The following is a 25,333-nucleotide window of genomic DNA, read 5'->3' on the forward strand; positions in this document are numbered from 1 at the left end:
CTCTTTGCCATTCAACACAGACATTGACAAAGCACCTGCAAATATTGAATAAATATAATAAAATTGTGTTCACTGTTCAGCTACTTCTGGAATGTCTGCATAAAAGTGGTGGTGGTGTGGAAGAATGAGGTTTTTTTGCATAATTTCATCAAATCGGCTTTTTTGTCCTTTTTTACTGCCAGCTGTGATTTGTAACATTTGGGTAGTTCCATAACTAACGACAATGAAAATTCAGTTGCAAGTCGTCTGCTGCTCTGTTGACTTGATTTTATGAAGTCTATCTCACTGAAAGACGGCTCTGAATATTTGTACTTGAAGTATAGCTTGACTGGATTTACCTAGCAAAACTTTAATTGCATAATCTTGGTCCACAGTATTTTTTCACCGTCAGAATCAGTGAGCAAGTCTTTTAGGCGCAGACAGTTAGGCGTTGAACCATTGGTCAAATAGGCGGCAACACTGGCGTCAGGATATTTAGGTGCGGAGCACTGTGGCACCTGTTCATTTACATGCTATTCTTAGTAAAGTCTGCAGATTGTATCAGCTTGGCAGGTAGGGCAATGCTTTTCACACAAAATGTTATATTGAAAAGAAAAATATGTTGTTTTGTTAATGCGCGTGCATTTATTTGTGGTTAGTCATGGCTTCAGTGAGTGAAGCTGCTGTATCTGGCAATGCTTTAGTAAAAAATATACCGTAGGCTATATTCAAGTAGGTGGTAGGCTTGAGTGAAGAATAACTTAGTTTTCTGTCAAAACTCCGGCTAGGTTTTGCCAAACCTGAGCTGATACAATCTGCAGACTTTAGTAGGAATAGCACCTAAATGAGTGGACGCCACAGTGCTGTGCACCTAAATATCCTGATGCCACAGTGTGCGCACCTATTTGACCGGCGCTTAACTGTCAGCGCCTAAAAGACATGGACCCCAGAATCAAAAGTTGAGCCTCGAATGATATGTGAGTATTGTGGTGAATCATTCACAAATTTTTTGAAGTCAACAACTTGGCTAAAATCAGTGATTGTCACTATGGTAGGATTGGTTTTAAATGACCCATAGCAACCAGCCTTACACAGCCTGTGTCATCCCTGAGTGACACAATGTCAAAAATGTGCTGAGAATTTACCATCAATACATCAACCAGAAGATCACCTTTTCACAACATGTATTATGTCCAGCATTTTCAATCAGTCAAAAGTAGCAAGTAGTTTAAGTCCAACATACTATGTTATGTCCAGACACAGTTAATAGGTTGACATTATGTTAAGTCCAGGGAAGGACATAGCACAGTTCTGTTTGAAAATTTTGAAATTTCTGCAGGACTTAACATAAGCTAAAAGCTAAAATAATTGACATAAAAGAAATCTGAGCATGCCATCAGATAGAGCTATGTCCAAAACCCAAGAAAAGTTGAAAAAGTGATTTTTGCAAAAATTGGACATAACATAGTTCGGTTCTAGGTGAGCGATATGTAGATGTAAAAATTCTGTATTTTATGAAAAGTAACTTTTTTTTGGTTGTCACTTAAAATCTAGGTTTTTGGAACTTGATATTCTTTATTTTACAATTAGCATTATGAACTGCAGTATAATTTAGTATGACTCAAAGTTACTAGACTGCATTTAAAAAGTGACCAAACTTATTTCAAGTCCTGACCAATAAAAAAACAGGCATGAAATTGAACCAAAATGATTTTGCAGTGACCTAAAAAATGCTATGGCCATGTTGGTTAATTGACCAAAAAATAAACAACGAAAATTCTAAAACAATTTCAATTTGCATAGCAGTGGTAAATTGATGTTCTCTTTATTTTTCTTCGTGTATGAGGTAATGCCGTCGCGCATGCATCTGCGTCAATTTCACAATCAGTGCAAGCATTTTATAGCTGACCCGTCAAAACTGGAGGCTTGGCACCACCAAGCAAAAAATCGAAAGGAAAACAGAAGCTAAAAAGAGGGACAATCAAACTAAGACATGGTCTAGAAAAGCTCATGAAACTCAACTGGAATCATCAGAATCAGAGACTGATAATGAAAACCACGATCTTCAACTATACAATTCTATGTTCGGTGAGCTGATAAATAGATTCAAACAAAGTAATTCCTATGCTGAACGTGTTCAAATACTGACTCTCTCTCCGTTCACCATTAAGCGCACAATACAACTATTTGAAGCAACAAACTACATATATAGTTAAAAAGAGCAGGAAGTCCTGTCAAAAATGAAAAAGGAATATTAGGCCAATGTGACAAAAAGAAGGGAAAAGCTATGGATTTGACACTCCGGGATAAAATAATGCATTTTTATGAAAATGATGACAACAGTCGCATGAGAGGAGCGAGGAAGAAAGTAAGTGTTTGTAACAAAAATGGGAAAAAGAAGAACACCAGAAACGCTTGGTTCTATAAATATTTAATAAAACTACCATTCAACGTTTTATAGGCAGAGAAAACTTTTTTCTCTGCCTATAAAACGTTGAATGGTAGTTTTATTAAATATTTCTGGAAACTTCCTTGGTTTCATATTATTTGGTTCTATGTAATTTGAAGGAGCTACCTGCTACATGCACTATGCAGCTTTCAATGAGATTCAAATGCAGTTTGGTTTGAGCAAAGTAAGGTTTTCTACATTTGCAGCTCTTTAACCAAAATGGTGCGTATTAGCTGGAACTTCAGTTCACAACAAATCACTTAATGGCAAGTTGTGTCTGTTCCACTGAAAATGAAGCGTGCATGATGGCATCGATAGGTGTAAGAGTTGCCCTAGCAAACAGGGAACTATCGATTTTTTGCAAAATTGTGGTGAATTAGCAGATCTGGATGAAATAGGTTATAAGCAATGGGTGACTGTTGATCGTACTCAATTAATCAGCATTGTAGAGCCAAAAGCAGAATTTGTAGATACATTGAGTAATTCGATTTCAAAACTTACATTACACGTCACAGCTATATATATTGCTAAATCTCAAAAAGGTTACATGAACAATCTCAAATCTACCATGACGCCCATGAAAGAAGCTGTTGTACAAGGTGATTTTGCAGAAAACTATTCCTTTGTTATCCAAGACGAGATTCAAAGTTACCATTGGAAAAACTCACAAGCTACCCTCCACCCCTTTGTTGCATACTACCGCTCTGACGATGAAAGCCTTGAACACCTTAACATGTGTGTTATCAGTAACTGCAAGGAACACAACACTGTGGTAGTCCACACCTTTCTCAAGCATGTAATCCCCTATCTGAAACTTAAAATTCCACAAGTTGAAAAAATTCACTACTTTACAGACGGGTGCAGTCGTCAATACAAGAATAAATACAATTTTATCAATTTGTGTTACCACCAAGCAGACTTTGACCTATAGTGCAAATGGAACTTTTTTGTCACCTCGCATGGCAAGAGTGCCTGCGATGGCATTGGAGGTAGGCTACAGTCAAACGACTTGTTCGTAAAGCAAACCTCCAAAGACCCTCCACTGATCATATTTCAACCACTACATCAATGTTCGAATGGTGCCTCCACAACATTTCTGGCATTTATTTTTTCCATGTTGACGTGGCTGAAGTAGCGTATTTGACGTGACTGAAGTTTGTCCAAATTGGTCGCTTATTTCCTCCATTGCAGAAGAGTAAAACTGTTTTTTTCAGTAACCACTTTCTCAAATTGTGCGGCTTATGAATTTTCCTAAGTCTAACTACATGCTCTGAGTCTGAGGTACAATGATCATAAACTCTTGTGCTCACCATCTAATGTCTTGCTGGGTATTTTACCTAAAGTAACCTTGTACCGTACACATTACTATCATTGAAATCAGAAAAATAACATTTTTGTCATTGTGTTGATTGCAATTTTTCTTTGGTATGAAAATATGCAGCATGCTAATTATAGCTCATGAATTTTTTCTTAATTTGAGCATTGTATTTGTACCAAATATTGCAGGTAAATAGCAAAGTCAAAAAACAACAAAAACGTTTGAAAACACATTTTTAACTTAGACTAACATTCGAACATACTAAATTAATGATTAGTACAAGTCTATAAATTAGTCAGGAAGGTGGTAAATATCACAAAACTGCTGTAATTCAGTCTATTAATTCTGTACTTAAGATGTATGATACCGTAATACACGGTTGTGTCATATCATTGTGATTTTATGCATATCAAGCAATTGGAAAACTCCTAAATGGATGCAGATCCATCCAATATATTATAATTATATACTGCCGCTGTTGCTTTGTCATGACAGGAGAATAATGATAAAACATCAAAGATCAATGCTCTTTTCTGATGTATTTATTGTAAAACTATTTTGTGATTCAGTCCTGAAGTCTAAACTTCAAATTAGCAATCATTCAGATACCACATTTGACTTTGCAAAAATTTTTACCCAAAAAATATTTTTTTCACCAAGTACAGAATTTTTACATCTACATATCTCAAAAACGAAAAATAATAGTGTTCTGATTTTTACAGAATTAATAGTCCATTACCTTGACTACAATTTGGGTGTTTCAAAACAAAAATCGAACTTGTTCCACAAGGTGAAATTCAAGGTCAAAATATAGGTGAAAAGGTCATTACTTCTGAACAGAGTTAAATTCAGATTTTATTGTCAAAAATGAATTCCTGAGTCAATTCCCTTTAATATGATACCTTACACATGGGTATTGGTCAAGTGGTTCATGAGATATTGAATTTTATAATTTGGCGCCTCGTCGAAAAGGTTAAAAGTTCAAAGGTCAATATATCCAGAACGAATGGTCCAATCGCGATAAAATTTTATATTTGGGGGTTTCTGCCCATATGCAACAAACGTGCAAAATTTCATCAAAATCGGAGAAGGTGGTGTTTAAAATTTCAATTTTTTTTGGGTGATTTGACATGGAATGACCCTTGTGTCAAATAAAAGTGGTGTTTTACATCAAATTGTATTAAAAATAGGATCTTCGTAAATTATTAACCATGTAACAAAGAGTCCTATTATTAAAGCTTTGGTGGAGAGTTTGCTTTGTTGAACCATAGATAATCCTATTATTGCAGCGATTTCTATTCATCGAGGTTTTGCATTTGTACAATATAACACCCCGCATGCTGCTCGAAGTGCAGTGGATGGCGAACATGGAAGTATAATAGCTGGACAAACTATTGGTATGTTGCTCACAAAACTTGACAAATTTCTGTAAAAAAGTGGATCCTAACCATTTAATGATGGTTGTAATAACTTACTAAAGTTTGTGTTCAAGAAGAATATGCTTTGGAAACTTGACCATTTCTATCTTTATAATCAACTTGTTTTCTTGCTTTTCATTATGTCTTTGTATTTATTTTTCTTCACTGCAGCTGTGATAATACTTTCTAGTTATTTACAGTAATGTAACGCTATCAAAAATTCATTGATTGAACTTTGGCAGGGTACCATGTTTACTTGATTATAAGTCTTCCCCTTTATAAGCCCAGAATGGCCCGATTCAGGGAGGCCAAATCAGAGAAATCCCAATTTGAAGACAGCCCTTTTCAGAGAAAACCGATTCAATGATTTTTTAAATCCAGCAAAGACTTCTGTTTATTTAGAGAATTTGTAGAGATCATTTGGGTAGGTGGTTTTTGTGTTTACCTTGTCACGAAATGGCCCGTTTTGGTGAGTCCGATTCCCTATTCGATGATTTTTTGAATTTTTTTTAAAATTATCAGGTACCGTAGCCTAATTATCAGTGCCGTTTTAGGGTTAGGAGGTAAGGTTAGGGGTTAGCAGCTCACCGAATCGGACTCACCGAATAGTAGCAGACCCACACCTTGTCATACCCATGCCAACAACAAAATTATTGTTTCAGTGAGGTAGATGATGCCAACAAGAAAATTATTGTTTCAGTGAGGTAGATGTAAATTAGCTGATATCTTGCGGGTATTGGTTATAGGGATGTCCAGCAACTTGAGACATTTTTGCTGAGACTTCATTTGATTAACCTTTATTGTTAATCACAAAACACCTTTTGACAACTGTTTTATTTTACCCTGAGGCTTTAGTTGAAACTTTTTCGCTGAGACTTTATTTCATTAACCTCTATTATAAGCTAATTCCTTTGAATAAACAGATGCCCAGGGCTGTTAGATTTAAAAGGCTGTCTCAGAATTGGTATTTCTCTGAATCGGATGATCCGATAATGTGATTCTCTGAATGGTAGCAGTCCACTATAAGCGACATGTGATCTGGGTTTTTTTTTTTCGGTCATTTATCGGTCATTGACCGTTTTTTTAGCAAAATGTCCGAAAAAAAATATAGTCAATTCGGTCAAAATGTTCGAAAAAATATATAGTCAATTGACTATATATAACCAAAACTGACTAAAAATCACCAAAATAAATAAAATTGACCGAATTTTTTCAAGTCACTTTGGACAAATGACCGAAAAGTCTCAGCGAAAAAAAAAACCCAGCATGTAATAGTGCTAAAAAAATTTGTAAGCCATGTGTAATGTTGCTAATAATTATATAGTGCAAAGTAAGCAGCCCTTATTTGTAAACAGCACATGTGTGTCATGTATTGTGTGTTGAGTTGACCTGTTTTAGAAGATTGCAGTATGGTATTCTTAACTCTTACGGGTAATTAAGGCTAGACTTTAATCACAACAGATTTCGCGAGATTATCAAGGTTTCAACAAGTCAAACAAGGCATGAGAATGCAGTAATGGTGTGATTAAAATGCAGCTTTACTAAAAGAACCGTTGATATGATTACTAAACTCAACAAAAAGTGTAGACATTGCAAAGGCAATACACATGAAATGTAAGGTAAAACACACATTACACATGCTGTTTAGTGTTTACAAACAAAGGCTACTTGCACTAATGCACTATATAATTATTAGCAACATTACATGTGATTGATAGCAATACGATATTCTTAACTCTTAGTAATTCAGGCTAGACTTTAATCACATGATTAGGTGTGCGCATATTCTTGAATTAATTGACTTGTTGAGCATGTGTGCTTATTCACAGCTTTGCTATGCCACAGTTTGACATCGTTAACCTATTTGACGAACAGCAATAGGGTAACCTTTACACTGCAAAATATAATATAGATTGGTATGATTGCTTTGTAATATTGCAACAAAGGTTTTATTTACTAAAAATAGTCGCTCCCAATTATGAGCCGCCTTTAAATGTTGTAAATTGCATAAATGATGACAAAAAATATCTTATCAGCTGCGGTTCATGTAAATATCTATGACATGCGCCAACAAAAACAAATAAGTGGTTATCATGAGCAAATCAAGTATGACCACTTAAACATCACTTTTTAAATTTAATTTAAACAAATCTTCTTGACTATTTTTAATTCTTATTGGTGCGCCAGAAAAATTTGGCCTATAGGTTCAATTCCACATTCGGCTGCAAACTCAATTCCACATGTCGGCTGCAAAGCTGAGTGGTGAGAGCGTTGGAACGGCAATCGAAAGGGCGCTCATGAGCATGCAGCTGTGTCTTTGGCAAGACACTTTAAAGGCATGCCTGAAGGTGGACATGAAGGTTGGCTTCCTTGCCTTCCTGTCCACTTAATCTAAATCTTCAACCACCAGGTGTAAACCTGAATACGATGACGAATTCCACATTGCCTTACTCCACATGTGTAATGTGTAGAGTTTTTGTCAAACCAAAGGAGCAGATCAAACTTTTGGATGTCAGTTTCATCACACATTCAACCATTTTCAAAAGAACAAAGAAACTTCTGTTGCATGTTTCAATGTAAACATTTTTTGCTTGATATGAGATCGTGCTTTGACAGGCAATCAAACAAGCATCAAGTGAGACAAATTTTGGAGGAGTTGTATTGTTTGCAACTCTTTTGTTCAGACTAGACGTTCCATTTTGAGGAAGTTTTATAATTTAAATTGCAATTTAATGCAAGGGATACCAGCACTGCTTACAAATCTTTTTATCGATAAATGTATGGAAGGTTTTTGTGTGATAGGATGGCTGCAACAATAAGGTGTTTGGCTTTATTCTATATGATACTAGTTTGCTGGTTTAACACTCAGTTAAGCTGGATGTTGAAAAATAATGCTTGCCACTATGTAGGGTGTAGTGAATTTGAGTGGGCATATTCGCTGAAAAAATAACTGACCACACTTGTCAGTTAGTCATATCACCATTTCGATCTATAGTTACACACAGGCCTTATCGACATGTAATTTAGAGGCCAATGTAACTTGAATTTGAACTCCATGCTAAATTTACTTTTTATGTCGTTTTGAAATGATAGTTTTGAGAATCCAAATTGACAAACTGTGATCACTAAATCTCAAACCACTGCAAAACTCCTAATATTACATAAAAAACATGACATCGTTCCCTATTACCAGTGTTGCTAAACATTTTTTGAATTTCCAGCACAGATGCAAAGATCTAGTCAATTATTTGAATAGTAACAATAGCACAAAAGTTGCTTTAAATGACATAAAGTATACAGAAAGACTATATTTGTTAACTGCTACTCAAACTATCAACTTGTAGGGTTTTGCCTAAACTTACAGAATACTGCCAATGCTCAATGCAACATATCTTTGCTAAAGCACCTAACGCCAGTGCACAAGCAGTTACGGCTTGATGAGGCAAGTCTGAAGAAGCCATGACCAACTGGCATGCAGTTAAGGATTTGATCATTTGATGCAGTGGAAATGTGCTACCTGAAAATGATTCACGCCACGTCGAATAACACCACTGTTTATTAGGGCATCCACCAGAGACTACCAGTCGTGCTCGTGCTCACCATGCACAAATGACTTTCTTGTTCTTAATCTTTGCTGTGGTGGTTTTATTAGTGTGGTGAAATGTATCAGAAAGGCTGGGTTTTTTATTTTTACGTTTTATATGGAGAACTGCACGCTGGCGCCGCATTCTAGCTGGCTCATTGCCTGCAAGGATGGCCAAACAGTCAGTTAGAGTTGGTCGAAGGCATCCAGCAATAGTTCACAGGCATTTATTGATTGGCTCATTAATTTGACAAGGTCCAGTGCACTGGCCACTTTTGCACCATGTTGCAGCACAGCAAGGTGTAAACTAAAGCTAAAGTACTGAGTTGTTTTCAGTACTTGTAGGCAAATTGGGCTAACACCCCGTTGTGAACTCAGATCTTCCCGGTCGCGAAATTTTTTTCCCCACGAGATTTTTGTCTCATTGATTCTAGTCACTCTAAAAGTAAGATTTTCCGAAAGTGTTTTGAGAGATTGGTTGATTCAGATTGCGAAATAACTATTTGCCAATGAAATTGTGCAATGATAATAAAATATAAGCTTTCCCTAACCCTACTTTTTTGAAAAGCTCTTGTGCACCGCAAAAATTAATTTAAAGAAAAAAAAAGTTTGACTACGACGGGCGTCGAACCCCCGTTCTCTCGATCAGTAGGCAGAGGATGAAACCACTGAACCAATCGTGCCAACGAGAAAATGTTGCATTCACACGGTTTTAATACAAACTTTTACCAAAATATGTAAATGAGACAGAAATCTGGTGGGAAAAAAATTTTCGCTTCCCGGTCAGGGTGTCTTATGAACTACATATTTGCGGTCAGATAGAGAGCCCGATCATAAGTGCTTATAAATCTCAATGTAAATATGCTATTTTATATTGATAAAGCAAGCAACATCGAATATTGCTGAGATGAATATTTGTTTCAAAAAGCAAGTTTACAGCTGAAAAAGGTCTTGAAAAAAGGCTGGTTCTTTTGGTTTTGGAAAAACAGTGTTAGTACTGGTATTTTTCACTGTAACCTGCAGTGCAGAATTGACTTGTTCCAGCTATTCTAAATTATGCCATCGCCATGAATCAAGATGAAAATAATCATGGACCAGCACATGATTATTGACCGGTGCATTGCGAGTGAGGCTCATGCAGGCCAAGACACAATGTGCCTTTTCAGTCTTCATTTGCACAGTCGACTAACCATATGCATAATTCTATTTAAGTTTTCTTTTTGAGACTTAAAAAACTTATACATAATGTTTGCATGAAGATTTTTCTAGTAAACTTTTTGTAACTAGTTTTGAAGCATGAATAAATGTGGGATAATACTTAGAAACTTTAAAAGTTAATGTTTTAATTTTCATTCAAGTTTGTTTGAAGTTAAATGAAAAGTTAAGACCACTTTGCTGCTACTTGTTTAATGTTCATAGATGCTTCATTTTTTGCCACAAACTTAATTTCTGAATTTTCATGGAATATTTATACAATTTGCTTTCAATTTTAAGATAAAGTTCTTATTTTTCTGCATTTGTGGTCTATACTTTTGCCAGTATGTTTTAGATTTGTTTTGCTTTATACTCGTGTTTTAGCAGGTTTTTACATTTTGGGTTTTTTGGAGTTTTTGATATTTTCCAGACATAAATATTTCTTCCGAGCCAAAACCCAACCAAAAACCTTCAAACAGCTCTGGACAGTCTTTGTAAGTTGTTTTTTGAAACTTAAGTACGAGAAAAGTATTGCAAGAACGGTCATTAGTTTCTTATTCGCTTTTTGTGCATGTAATGATGACTAACAAACAAAACACTCAATCAGTAAGATATAAGTAAAGTTTTGACAAATATTTTTGTTTTCTTTTTCTGGGTGTCCTTGTGAAGAAGTCGCAACATTCCTATTTTCATGTTGCATTATGGATATATTTCATCAGAAAACTTATATATAGAACTGTGTGCAATGCACTTGTTGCAACAAAAAGTATTTTTGCAAATTGCTGTGCCATGGCATTTTTCATTTCACTTTTTTGCTTCGACCATATGTCACCATAAGCTTTTGAGAATTTTTTATTTGTAAAAGGTACAGGTCCTTAACACATTTCAAAATTGTCATATTGTTACGCCACGCATATTTTTGTCAAAATGATTGAACGTTTTGGTTTCAAAACACCATTAACAAAAATTTATTTTGCGCTACTCGTTTTTTTCTACAGTAGCTTTTTAATGTTTTATGAGAAAGACAATGTTTGGGTTTTTACACACTTTCATCCACTTGGGCTTCATTGCATTCTTGGTAATTTGTTAACGCCACTTATGTGTGTACCCTATTGACTGCGTTTTATCTAATACTTTGTGTTGCTTTGTAGTGGGAGTGGGTATGATGGAATGGGAGCTGGGAGCTTTGATAGTGGGTAAGTAACAACGCAATAATTCAGCAAGGCAAGGTCTAATCCCGTATTCTTAAAATTTACGTCCAATTTTTTTTGTGCTAACCCAAAGCTGTACTATTTGAGAAAAGTTAATCATGTTAGTTGCTTCTTGAAAGTGTAGAAACATTCATCAGTTGTAATCTTTAATCTCACCACTTACAGCAGCAATAACATCGTGTTATCCACCGAAAGTTTTAATATACATTGTCAACATCGCTCAAAGTTTGCTAGCTGTAATATCACTAAAAATGTGCGCTTATTGCTTTGGCAAGCTGTTGATCAACGATTTAAAAGTTCAAGCTGTAGCTTTCTGCATACATTCTGTTTCAGTGTCGTAACTTCGGTCACGCTACGTTCACAGCGTCTTATTGATATCCCAATGTTATTGCAGGCGTGGTGCATTCGGTGGCCAGATGGCCAAGCGTGGACGAGGGGCTCGGGGAGGTATGGCTGCACGAGGTGCCATGGCTGCCCGAGGAGCCATGGCTGCCCGAGGATTAACACGTGGAGCTCGTGGTAGAGGTGTTGCCCGTGGAAGGGGTATGTTTGGAGGCCCTAACAAAGTGCAAGCCGGCCGTGTTGAAAAACCATACCAAGCCAATAAGAACAAGTTTGTCAAAAAGCCAATGCTACCTCCTTTGGTGAGTTATTAGGTAGTTTTTCAAACTTTTTATACAAATATGAAGCTAATTCGGCATAACTTGATTGGACACGGTCATTCAATCAAGCAGCCCAGTAAAGTGTTTCTGTTAACGATAATGTCCGCAATGTCATGGCTAATGTAACTTACAAACTGTGTGCTTATTTTTTAAAGACAACGCTTTTTCTTTACAATCAGAATGTGTATTCAAACAACAAAGTATGGTTTAATTCTTTATATGGGCTTAAATAATGATGTTCCCTATCATGCAGACAACAAGAGCCATGCCAGTCGAGTCCCCCATTATTGGAGAGGTAAAGGTCACCAACAGTGAGACTGTTCCTACATCAAATGGAACAGAACCGGTCGATCTTCCTGATCTCAAGCGACAGCTGATGGAAGTTCGCGATAAGATTGATTCCTTGCTAAAGATTTTTCCTGTTGTAATGCCAAAGATGCCATCAGAAGGTGAGACTTTACGAGATTGATTGTCTAGGCTGTAACTTAGTTGTATTGTACTTTTCACTGTGCTACTTTTCAGTAACTTAGTTGACCAGTCGCCACTTTGTGTGGTGCAAACTCTTCAAATAGCCTGCAGCGCAGCTGCAGTTCACTAAAAACGCATAAAAACGCCAACGTAACGCTTTTTTCAATCCCCCCTCCCCCATGTAACGCTTTTTCACTACAAATTCAGCACAAAAAACTACCATTCCGTACTCGAAAGCGTTACGTAACGTTTTGCTTGAACCCCCTCCCCCCCCGATGTGACGCTAACGTAACGCTTTGCATAAACCCCCCCCCTCCCCCTCGAAGGCGTTCGTAATATTTGAACGTTCCCCAAGAGTAGCGGAAGAACGTGACGTGTGGAAGCAATTGACAGCCAACCTTCGTCTCGGAGATGGCACATGATGATTGATGATGATGAAGATTGCGTTAGAACTGTAGATTTTTAAATGCCATTAAATGTGTTTTGTTTAGTATTGCTCAAATGATAATTGACATTCTTCCTATTCGTTTTGCTAAAAAGTTGACTACGTTTCCGCATTGTTTAGAATGCTTTGCGATATTACTAAGTTAATCGAGTTGAAGCAACGCAATTATCGATAATTATTTCTGTTAAAAAGTGTAAGAGATATTTCTCTCCATTTCGCTCCAAAAAAGTCTGGATATCATCACGAAGCATCAGGGTCGACGAGTTGTCTGCAGCGACTCTTCCACTTCTCTTTGTCGTTAGCATCTTCAATTTTTCTTTATCAGATCATCCTTCACTGTGTCTTCCCTTTCTCATGTTTTCCATCACTATCTTATTCCAAACTCGCTCTGTTAGGTTTCTAATTAGCATTTTTGAAGAAACTTATAAACTTAGCTAGGTATTGCTTTCGGTAATAAATTGCAGTAACAATAGCTAGCAAGTAGCAACAGAGTTCCATATTTCCATGATTAGTCACAAAAATTGGTTATGACAGCAGAGAAATGTAAGCTTATTGACTTAGGTACTACAATAGTAATTTAGTTTTAAGACCCAAAAGTAAAACAACTCTAAATGATGTGTGTCTGCAGAAACTACAGATTCACAACCAAAAGCAGATGACATGGACTTGGAAGACGCCGTCGAAAAGGAGTGATGTGCTGCATTTATCATGTTACACTGCCTGACTTGTGTACTTTAATGATCGCCTGTAAATAAACTTTTTATACAATCACGCACTTGCAGACTTGTTGTTTCGTCGCACCGAAACGTAATGTTTGATTTCCATTTGTGATGTAACTTCGTTTTACCGTCTGAACAAAAGTTAGCAAACTTTGTTTCGATTTTTCACAGTCAAGTCACAGGAAGGTTATCTTTTAAATGTATAAGTTATGACAATTTCATTCAATTGCTCAATAAGCTTACAACACAATAACATACAATTCATAAACATGAGGGAAACGTAATTTATAAGTACGCTCAGTGTTGAATAATTCAATTTGATTAGCTTAAAGCAGCGAAAGACCGCTAACTGTAACATGCAGACGAATTTTGCTGTTGTGTAATTAATGTGTCTGTTAAAGGCTTTCAGCATCCTAAAATTTTGCTTGAAAACAAACGCGCTTACGAGATGCAAGTCTCTTCGGCTCGAAGAAACTCAAACGGCCTGCATGAAAACAGGCCTCGGTATAGTGGGCTACCAAAAAAGAGCACATACAGCCAGATTGACAATGTTGTAGTCATCATGTTTAATAGGTAGGAACGGGGAAGAATACATCATAGGGAGCGTTCAAATATTACGTAACGCTGTTTTTCCGAATTTTGACCCTCCCTCCCCCATGTGACGCCAACGTAACGTTTTTGTCAACCCCCCCTCCCCCACGTGACGCTTTTCCATTACAAAGCCCGTTTTGCCAGTTTATATCAAAATTATGACGTGGAAACACGTGCTGATAAAATATCTTGGTTTGTATGCACCTAAAGCTTACGTTTGAGACATGAAATATTAGCTGTATTCTTTTTTGGAATTAAAACGTTATGTACCTACTGAAAACGTTTAGTAGCCCACCGTCCAAAATGTTTCGATCCAAACCTTTCATTGTTTGGTTATGTATTGAAAGAAACATCACAAAAGCGCAAAAGAAACCGCAAGGAAAGCTAAGCATCTTCGAATAGGGTCATCAATGCTTCAAAAATGTTTCTATATATTGGATAATTGGAGCAGTAGGCTACTCTCGCTTGTGTGGTTCGAACTTGATGCATAATTGTCTTCCTCAGACTCGCACGTATGAATGTCTTCTACCTGTTGAGAGGTTTGTGTCGAAGTCGTTTGGTTCTTAATGAACATATGTAGGCCTAGGCTATGTAGATCAATGTCACAATTAGGTCGTTGTTCTATTGCAGACATGTTGTGCAATGCCCCCCCCCCCCACATTCTTCTGAACGGTCTGCGTGATGCTCAGCATGATGTTGTTCAGGGTTACCAGATACTCCAAGCTATAGTAAGGCCAAATTCATTATAAAATAAGGCCAAAAAAAGGCCAATTTTTTTTTATTTACTTCTATTAAGGCTAAATAAACGCTAACAACTTAATTAAAATATTTTTTTGTAAATGCCATTTAACGATCAAGCATAACAGAAAATAATTTAACACTGTCAGAGCATAGGGGAGACTCAGGTAAGTTGGCCCACTCTAAATATTTTTTTAACTACAATAGTTATTGTTACGTATCGTACGCATACTGAGAAAGTGCTGTTGAAACTATCTTATCACCAGGTTGGGAGGCTCTAGCAAGCAGTATAAACATGTGAGCACGATTTTTGTATGAAAAATTATGATTTTTAAAAATTTTGGATTTTAGAATTTTTTAGATGTCGAGTGAGTTTTTTCTTACTATATAAGAAAAGTTATTATTTAGTGAGTGCAGCGCTGGAGTGGTTATTAAGGCTCACATTGACGGTGAAACCGTTGTTAGAAGCTCGATAGTTTGACATAACTTTTAGTTTTTACAATATGGTTGCCATGCAGGGAAGTTGGCCCATTTCGTGGGTGGTTACGTTGGCCACCATGGCCAACTTGCCTTTATGTGGCATTATATAGAATGATAATAATTGACTAATTAATACGATGACTTATTTTTGCAAGATTGAAGTAGCCTATCATCAAGTATCCAAAGTAAGTAAATCGCGGCTTTACATCAGCATTAAGCGATCAATAACAATAATACACTTCCTAACATCGTTTTTATGCCACAAATTGCGACAACTTATTCCTAACCCATATGGTAATAATAGAATAATGGTAAATAATCAAGAAAACCAATCGCGGAAATGTGTATCAACCACTTCTCAAGCGACGGTCTAAAACGTACCTCGTTTCGGAGATACATTAAAATGTTCCGATATTGGTACCCATGCAAACATAGGGTTTGTAGCCTATTGCAAACAAGGTCCTACCTATCGGTATCTTTAAGGTGACCAGATCGTTAGGAATAAAGGCATGTCGTTCCAACTACATGATGTTTGATACAACCTTTGTTATTTTCGAAAGCTTATTTGGTGTAGGCTACTCATGTAAAAACGTTTAATGAGGTAAAATACAGCATTATAGCCTAATAGTAGATTATATTATAAACCATACATGAATGCATACAATGTAGGCTATGTAGCCTATGCCTCTATAAAATCAAGGAATACTTAGAAAGAAAATAAAATTGGGGAAAAATAGAACTTTTCCTCTGTTTAATATATACCGTAGATGGACATGTTTTCCACGTGGCCAACTTACCTTCCATGGTGGGCCAAATTACCCGCACAGGAAGGCAAGATGGTCCATTTTATTTTTTTCGGAAAACTTGAAAAATTATATACCTAAGAATGTTTGTTTGATGCAAGAATATGTCCACTTCTAGAGTGATAAATTGTCTACTCTTCAATAGCATTCGCTTTAACATATGTTTTGTTATTAGCTCACAAATTCAATTTTTCATTTTGATGGGCCAACTTACCCGAGTCTCCCCTAATGACCGGTTCGTTTGGTACAATATATTTGTACCGTATACTATTTTTCGCAGCAGACATAATAAAAGGTTTCTCTCTCTCTCTCGTTTGCATAATCTGTTTAATAAACAATTACTGTAGTAGCAGAAAAACTAGAAACCATTATCACTTTAATTCATCATCAGTAGGCTACGCCTTACTTACTGTAGTGTATACTTACTTATTTTCAATACTTGGAGAATAGGCTATACCTTAACCTTTCAAAAAAATGATTAAAATATAACTGTTTCTGATAAAATTGGTTCTTTAACCGGTCAAAATTTGCAGCCATAAAAAGGGCCAAATAAGGCCACATTTTCTGGCCTTATTTGCATCAATTTTTTTCAGCCAACTGCAATTTAAAAAGGCCAGATTTTTGAAATTTGGCCTAAAAAAAGGCCATCTGGCAATCTTGATGTTGTTCACTCCATCAAAGCAAGCTTTTTGATGTAAGAATGCTGCCTTGCAATTTCGCAATGCGAGGTTTTAAGCACTTAGAACCTGTATGCCTTGTATGGAATTACGGGAATTACAGTACCGTAGTTGATACTTGATAGAGATTTTGTTGGTGCTGAATAGGTGCTGCTGGATATGATTTCAGCTTAATTTAGTATCCAAACGACGATACCAGCCAGCACAAATAAACTACCGTACTCGTAAGCGTTACGTAACGTTTTGCTTGAACCCCCTCCCCCCCGATGTGACGCTAACGTAACGCTTTTCATAAACCCCCTCCCCCTCGATAGCGTTACGTAATATTTGAACGGTCCCATAGTGAAAGGTGGGGCCAAATGGCATTGTCACTTATTTTGTTTTGAATCAGACTCAAAATGGTCCATATTACAATCGGTCATAACGTAAAGCAGAAACTCTGAAGAGCTGAGTGATAAAACCTTCCAAACACAAAAATTGATGGTACGGTTGGTAACAGTTAATCATAGTTTAAGTAACAATTATTAACCTAAATAACAATTTTTTTTAAAGTTATTCTAATTAGTTTGTGAAAAAGTTGGTAGAATTATATTAGCTTTCAGGTGAAAAGATCAAGCCGTTTTTAATAACGCCAACTTGCCATTATTGTGAGTAGTCGGACATTTTCGAATTGCGCGGAAATTCAAAACCCTTTTTTGTAAATCAAGAAAATGAAATATCTTCTGCTGATCTTCTGACAGGTCAAACCTTCAACAATTTTTCAGTTCAGTTCAGTTGTTTTTATTTCTGACCATCATATCAAAAACAATACACGTCAACATAGCAAAGGTCGAGAAAAAGGTAGAAGCGACAAAACGCGAACGTTAAAACGTGCTTGTGACCAAAGTAAGTTATTGAGTTGAAAAAAATTTGGCACGGTCGCAACACCTTCAGAAAAATTTAAGATGCAAAGGGAAAATAATAAAGAAAATGTTACAAAAAAACAAAAAAAAAACATAAATTTAGGCTATAGCTTTATTAGCCCACATAGCTTTAGCTGATATATTTAAGATTTGTATGGACAGTTGCTATAAAGATCGGCCATGGTGCGTTATCAAGAGTGCTGATGGTCGTAAGGGGAACACGTCTTGATGCGTTTAGCTCATAGCAAATAAGAGCAAGGCAGGCAAAGAAAACCCCACAAAGAAATCCTACCACGGGCAAAGCCATTTCAAGCGCAACGCACCATGCCTTGCACGAATCACAAAATAGATAGGCCATAACTTGACGACATAAAAACAATGACAAAAACAAATAAAACAAACTAGCAAAAACAACATCATCATTTTGCGGAAATCCAATTATACCCAGGAAAGTACTTATGTCTTGAAGATATCAAGCGTGCTTTGTTACAAAGTTGCGTTAATAATTACAAAGTTGCGTTGATAAGAACGACTTGATATGATATGCTTGATATGATAATGCTTGATATGAACGACTCGGTTACATGTCTTGTAATACAAACGAAATTATGTTCACACGAGTCAGCTCAATCATAAACAGCTAAAAATCGATTTCGATCAGCTAGAATCTAGAATAGATGCTAGATCATCTTCAGTTAAGCTTATTCTAGGGATAGTAGAAATAGAGGATTGCTCACTCAAAAGTAAGGTGGACAACTGGAGGGTCATAATTTTATGACAAAATTTGATGCAACTACAGCTTGAGGTCTACTGCCATATGTCGCATACTCAGGTGCAGCAGTTTATATTACCCAGAGATGTAGGCCTACGTAATGTATAGGCTACGCCGCAAATTCTACGCCGCAAGTATGCGGCGTAGACTTTTTGTTTACGCTAACGCTTGCGGCCGGATTTTTTGGATAGTTTGCGCTTGAGGCTACGCCGTAAAGTTTTCGCGGTTTTTTAGCGCATAGCGTCAACGCACCTACTTTTTATCTTTTTTTTTCGCTACAACACGCCAATACCTTCCAGCGCTGCAGTTGAAAGAATGTTTTCAATGGGCAAAGACATATTGGAACCAAAACACAGCAAAATGTCAGATGAACACTTTCAGATGCTTGTGTTTCTTCGTGGAAATTCAAAATAAAACTTGTTTGTTTTGAGTGGTTTATACCAGGGGTGTGCAACGTGCGGCCGCGGGCCAAATGCGGCCCGCGAAGAAAAATTGTGCGGCCCGCAAAGATGTGCCAATGTTGAATTGTGTGCCGCCCGCGAAACGTGTTTATAATTTAGTTTAGTCTGGTACGTGTGAACAATTCATTGCGGAGTGGAATATTTCGCACCTTCTGTTAACCATTTTAGAAATCTCCCAGCGGCCACCGTAGGGATATTGGACTTAGGGGATCCGAAGCTTATGCGTTTTTTCATTTATTCCGTCCAACTGAAGGGCATGCCTAAATCGTGGTGTGCTCGTTTTTAGTTTGGTTTAAGCTGGTAGGTTATGGATATGGAAGACAAAGTTGTGACTAGTGTCAGTCTGTCAGATAGGTTAGACCGAGCAGATTTTTAATTTTCAAAATTCTGTTGATTGGGTGAATCTGCTATTGCCTGGAGTGGTCATTTTCTAGGCCTTAGGGTACCAGTACGGTATGTTGGAGGGTTGATTGATTGAATCTTTATCCTCGGACTGGGAAAGCTTCTTGCAGAGCTTAATCCTGGCAGTTTCGCATACTTGTAGAGGCTTTGAATCACTGACGCAGGCCCGGTCACCGAGATTGACAGAGTGAAGTTTTCCGATTGTTGAAGTCTTGTTGCCAGGGAACTATTCCATCCACTAGATGCCGCTGAATGGAGAGCAATCCTTAACGTGCGTTGCTCAAGCGCACACCCCGAGAGTCGAACCAGCGCCGCTTGATCTTGAAATAGTTAATTTCATTACACACTGACGGTCCAAGTTTATTCATAATAAAAACATACTTGAGTTTAGTACTAATCAGCTGGAAGCAGCGAATGACCAATAAGATTAGTAGGCTAACACTGGGGGAGCAAGTCTTTTAGACGCAGACAGTTAGGCGCCGGTCGTCTGGATATTTAGGTGCGGAGCACTGTGGCGCCCGTTTATTTAGGTGCTATTCCTAGTAAAGTCTGCAGATTGTATCAGCTTGGCAGGTAGGGCAATGCTTTTCACACAAAATGTTATATTGAACTAAAAAATATTTCATGGCTTCCGTAAGTGAAGCTGCTTATGCCGGCAATGCTTTTCCCACAAAATGTTATATTGAACAGAAAAATATATTGTATTTTAATGCGCGTGTTTGGCATTTATTTGTTGTTAGTCCAGGTTTGCGTCGGCGAAAGTTTTATCAATAAATTATTCAAGTTTCCGAACATTACTGAGTTCACTTTTAGTTAAGTCAAATAATAACTAGGCTACACTAAACATCAGTAAAAAATATACCGGTACCGTAGCCTATATTCAAGCAAGTGGTAGGCTTGAGTGAAGAGTAACTTAGTTTTCTGTCAAAACCCTGACTAGGTTGAATAACGAGCAAAGTCGCACCATTATGCTTGCAACTTGTAACCAGGGTTCACATGCCCTATAAATTAGAAGTGTATTCATGTAGTAGAGTAGAGCGTTGTCTCATACGAACTCGCCAAACAACCAATCCATCCGAGTAGAAGTAATTGCGAAAGATAACAGATTAAGTAAAGGTCCGTCTGGCTGTAACTGTGTTCAGGATGAATAGCAAATGTCCTGTGGAGATGAACTAAAATCAAGAGTAGTAGAGCGTTGTCTCGCACCTCATATCCACACGCGCATTAACAAAACAAGATATTTTTCTGTTTCAATATAACATTTTGTGTGAAAAGCATTGCCCTACCTGCCGAGCTGATACAATCTGCAGACTTTACTAGGAATAGCACCTAAATGAACGGGCGCCACAGTGCTCCGCACCTAAATATACAGACGCCACATTTCGGTCATTTGTCCAAAATAACTTGAAAAAATTCGGTTATTTTTGATTTATTTCGGTCATTTTTTCTGATGAAAATATTTCCTTTCAAGTAGCTGATACAATCCAAAATTTGCACTTCCTGACTAGCTACAACATTAAGTTTCGCTGAGAAACGCTGTCGTGTTTTATCAGAGAAAAGTTAGAACAGACAAACGTTTCTTCAACGTTCATCAGCGAAACTTAACCTTGCAACACCAGACCGCAGACATCTTTTATTGCACCGAATTGACTATATATTTTTTTCCGACAATTTGCTAAAAAATCGGTCAATGACCGATACATGATCGAAAAAAATACCCAGTTATTATGTCACCATTGCAACTGAAAAAGCTTCGCCTAAAGCCGTCAGTTGTACCAAGAATATTTTCTGGTTATCTGACAAAGCAACAGCCACCTAAAAGATCCACTTCTACATACTACAGCGTCTGCAAGACTGAAAAAGGAAAATGATTTAACAACTAACCGAACAATTTACAATAGACCTTTTGCACATTCAAAATCACCAGAGCGTGACGTTTGAGTTACGCGGAGTCTGAGGGTTAAGAATCGCTTGTTTACTACGGTTTATGAAGGCGTTTCTTGTTATTGCAAGCAAGCGTGAGGTCGATGGCAGGTAAAAGTAAATTTTTTGTGTTTATGAATTGTTGTAGGTTATCGGTACACTTCAATTCTTGTTCGTTTTAATCATAGTGTTGGCTAACAGACTAGGAAAGGCAATTTAGGACGGCCATTGTGAAGCGTGTGCATTTTGACCGGGAATTATGGACCACGATAGTGGCACCTTGTCTTGCAACATTTTATTTTCATTCTGCATAACATAATATGCAACGAACCAACCACACTTCATTGATGATGCCAAGCATAGTCACTGGTATTTTCCTGTCGAAGATGTGAAATTGACGAATTTTTTTATGGTCCTCTCTACATGAATGCGATGGCGTGCAATATTTCGTTTATTCAACACTTCGTCCTCACTCATTTGAGGCCTTCTACCTAGGAACGGTGAGATATTCAAATGTAGACCAATACCATGTAGGCTAAGTCTTTTTCTATAAGAAACCCTTTATCGGCCATAACAGCATCATGAAGTGCAGTTCATTATCAGCTATTTTCTGCTTCAAAAGGTGAAAAAATCCACTCCTCTGACATATTTCTTTGTCACTCACATTAGCAGTGTACAACTGAAATACAAACATATTACCCCCATTTGGATCAACTCCCACTAATGACTAATGCCTTTGCAGTGTTCGTACTTTTATAGTTCGAGTACGTTTGCGACTGACGGTGAAGTGAGGATAGTGTATCGAGACGTACTTCAGTGCAGTCGATGATGATCATGGTGCTTGGGTAGTCCTTCTTGAAGTCTGGCTTCATGGTTGCTATGATAACGTCACGATGAGGGAATATGTTCAAACTAATCAACCTTAAATACATGAGGTGCATTCATGAATGAAAAATACGGTGTACAGTACGAATGCAGAACTAATACCAAACCTTGTGCTTTAAGTCTGTATAAAACAAACCCAGGCGAAGCTTCAACACCAGCAAAAACTCAATCTTCCACCGCTAATCTATGTAGACATAGGCGTAGCCAGGGAGGGCGAAAGGGGCCATGGCCCCCCCAAAATTTTCAAAGTTTGGATTCCGAAGTTGAGCCCTTTGTTTAAAATATAAGTTAATAAAATTTGTAGAAATTTATAACGTTTTCCAAGTCATCTGGCTATTAACACCCCCAAGGACTTGTTTTAGACACACAGAAAGACACCAATAAATTTTGCAAATCGTAAATCGGGTAAAATTTACGCGATTTACGCTTCTTTTAACTAACTTGTGGAAGCAATTTCAGCATGGCTTACTCTGTTATTTTTATGTGTAGTTATTGAGTTTTTGTGTAGCTGAGTTTTTGGTGTTCTCTAATTTAGCGGCTGGTTTTGCCCGTTCGTGTATAAGAGCTACCTATAATAAGTTAATAGCTGTTTATCTGCTAATAAATTTCATACAAATATTACCCTAAAAGTGTTTCCAGAAAGCGCTATAATCCATTATTTGAGTGTAATTTTGCAAAAAATTTCCGGGGAAGCATGCCCCCGGACCCCCCTAGAATACGCGGGCCTTCGGCACGCTCTAACACCCCACCGGTTTTATTGCTTCTCTTGCTCAACCCACCAGGATACGCCCACTGCACATCAGGTGGCGATGGCTTAAATCAAACACTTTGTCGTTCTCATCAATTCATCAAATATTTGCCCCCCCCCAAAAATTTGTTTCTGGCAACGCCACTGTATGTAGATGCAGTGCTCCTGTAGCATTTTGAGGTATTTCGAAAGTAGCATCGTCATCAAGTTCTGCATCAATATTTTGATTTGCATGCTTAGCTTTTAAAGCTGTATAATACAGGAAATTCTTCCTATCTTTGCCTGGCAAGATCGCTTCCAATACAGCAAAGAACTGGTCGAAGGTTTACACTTCTGTAGCCTAAGTTTACAACTTAAAAGAGTTTTATTTTCTGGCAAATTATACTGAAACACTGATACACGCCTGTAAAGACCACAAAACAACAGCTCAAGCAAACGTTAAACAATTTATTCGCCTGCAAACTACGCCACTAATCCTATCGCACAGCATTGTAAACAGCGGCTGGTCGTTCACGACTCCAACGTCACGCTCTGTTGGTTTGTTATGCAAAAGGTCTATTGAAGACTCGTTTAATGATTTGAAAAAAGTGATGAATGCACTAGATGAAATCTTCTTTGTTGTTGCTGTCTTTGTTGACAATCATGTTTGCAACAGGTATTTATGTCTGCATGAATTGGTTGTGATGAGAGCTGGGTAATGATATTTTTGACATGCTTTAATTTGTCACTAGACCCAGGGTAGTTCCCAGTGCCGTTAAATAGTTTGCGCATGTGCGCGCCTATTTGACCGGCGCCTAACTGTCTGCACCTAAAAGACGTCGACCCTTGTAAGTTGGGTGTACTTTTATGCAGTTTGAATGTATATACAAATTTATTGGACAAAAGGTGTAATTTTATTGGTGGTAATGCCTTGCTTCACATAGTTCAAATTAACTAACAATGTACATACTCTTTTATTTAGAAAAATGTTCATGGATATGTGCGGGAACAACAAATTGTCAAGTTGCATTGTGCATCCTACAAGGAAAGAAAAGCATTTGCAGCCTACCTATTATTTGACTTCACACACAATTTTAAAATTTTTTCAATAATTTTCTGAATAGAAAGAGAATGCACTTTCCTCCTGTTGGTGAAGATCATAGACACGTCCTTGGTGAAAAATGCACTGCTCGTTTTGAGCATATAAAACGCTTGTATGCTCTTGAGGAACACAAGCCTCTGAAGGCTGCATTTGCACTGAGGAAAGCATCGCTAAATCCCAGCAGCATAGCACGTACAATCGTACATCACCTGGCAACATGCTTTAAGTAAGTAAAGTTGTGAAATATGGTATTGATGACACAGAGACCCATCTGTGAATTGAGTATAGAATTCACTGCCTTGTAATGCATACACATAAATGGTGCTCAACTGGTGTAGTTTCTGTCTTGTATGCAGAAAGGTTTTGTCCGGATGATATGAGCATTGAGCACAATAACATTTTAAAATAGCATTTGAAATTGGTCGGTTATGACATCACAAAGACATATATAAAAGGAAGTAATAATATGCTAGTAACTTAGGTTAGCACTATTACTGGAAACTGTGTACGAAATTAAAGTCATAGAATAAAAAATACTGAATAAGACTATTTTTGCCAGCCGCAAGCCAACGATGGCCTTTGCTATTTTCAGGTGTGTTCTGTGAATCAACTGCGCAGTGCGCATGCCTTGGAGTTGTATGCTGAAAGCAATGCTGGGTTCCTGGAAACACCAAGATTTGTGAAATTTATATACATTTAAGGGTATGTCATGTCACTATACTGATATCGCAAATTTTACATATACTGTATATAAAGCAGACTTCGTACAACCAACAACAACAGCTTTTCTGCGAAGTTTACAGAAGTCAGTGGAAGAAGTTAAAAACAGTGAACCAGCATATTTGGATCAATCTTATTGGTGCATACGACCCTAAAGCTTTTCTAAAGTTTATTATGCTTCCTGTCCACAACATTACTTGTGAAAATTTTCTGTTTTTTTTTTCAATCAAATTAGATCATGAGCAAGTGGTTGAATCACTATCACCAGCAACTATTCCAACACATTAATAGCCAAATTCAGGACTTGTAGACTACACGAGGAAACATTTGCTACTGATAGCGGTTCAAAATGTTACTTTCCAGGCGTCGCACTCTCTTATAAATGGTTACATATTAAAGCAATGTTATTGATGACATTTTTTCTTTTTTGTTTGTGAAATGCTCACTTAACTCACTGCATTGTGTGTTTTGAAGGTGTAGCAAAAAAGGATGACATGTGCATGCCAAGGAAATTTCCTATAGAAGGAGAGGATCAACCAAACATTCTTGGCATACATTCAAACGATGACAGCAGTGCCCGAGCTTGCTCAGTATTTGCATGAAAGTTTGGGATTGATGTACATTCTTCAGTGCCAACAGAGTTGTGCTTTGCTGTAACGACAATGGCTGTTCAGTATTACGATGTCGTACTCAGCAATCCTTCT

At 37.4% G+C, this 25,333-nt stretch overlaps 1 protein-coding gene across 1 annotated transcript; it reads left to right on the top strand.

The window, feature by feature from the left end:
• Window positions 1-500: 500 nt before the first annotated feature.
• On the top strand, window positions 501-13,495 carry LOC145782244 (uncharacterized). The gene is made up of 7 exons (XM_082594030.1): window positions 501-956; window positions 5,036-5,143; window positions 10,372-10,435; window positions 11,093-11,137; window positions 11,547-11,796; window positions 12,068-12,263; window positions 13,356-13,495. The coding sequence occupies exons 1-7, from the start codon at window positions 950-952 to the stop codon at window positions 13,418-13,420; spliced, it is 735 nt and encodes a 244-aa protein (XP_082450156.1). The 5' UTR covers window positions 501-949; the 3' UTR covers window positions 13,421-13,495.
• The last annotated feature ends 11,838 nt before the right edge of the window (window positions 13,496-25,333 follow it).

Source organism: Aplidium turbinatum, chromosome 1, assembly GCF_918807975.1.
Source record: "Aplidium turbinatum chromosome 1, kaAplTurb1.1, whole genome shotgun sequence".
In the NCBI taxonomy this organism is placed as follows: Eukaryota; Metazoa; Chordata; class Ascidiacea; order Aplousobranchia; family Polyclinidae; genus Aplidium; species Aplidium turbinatum.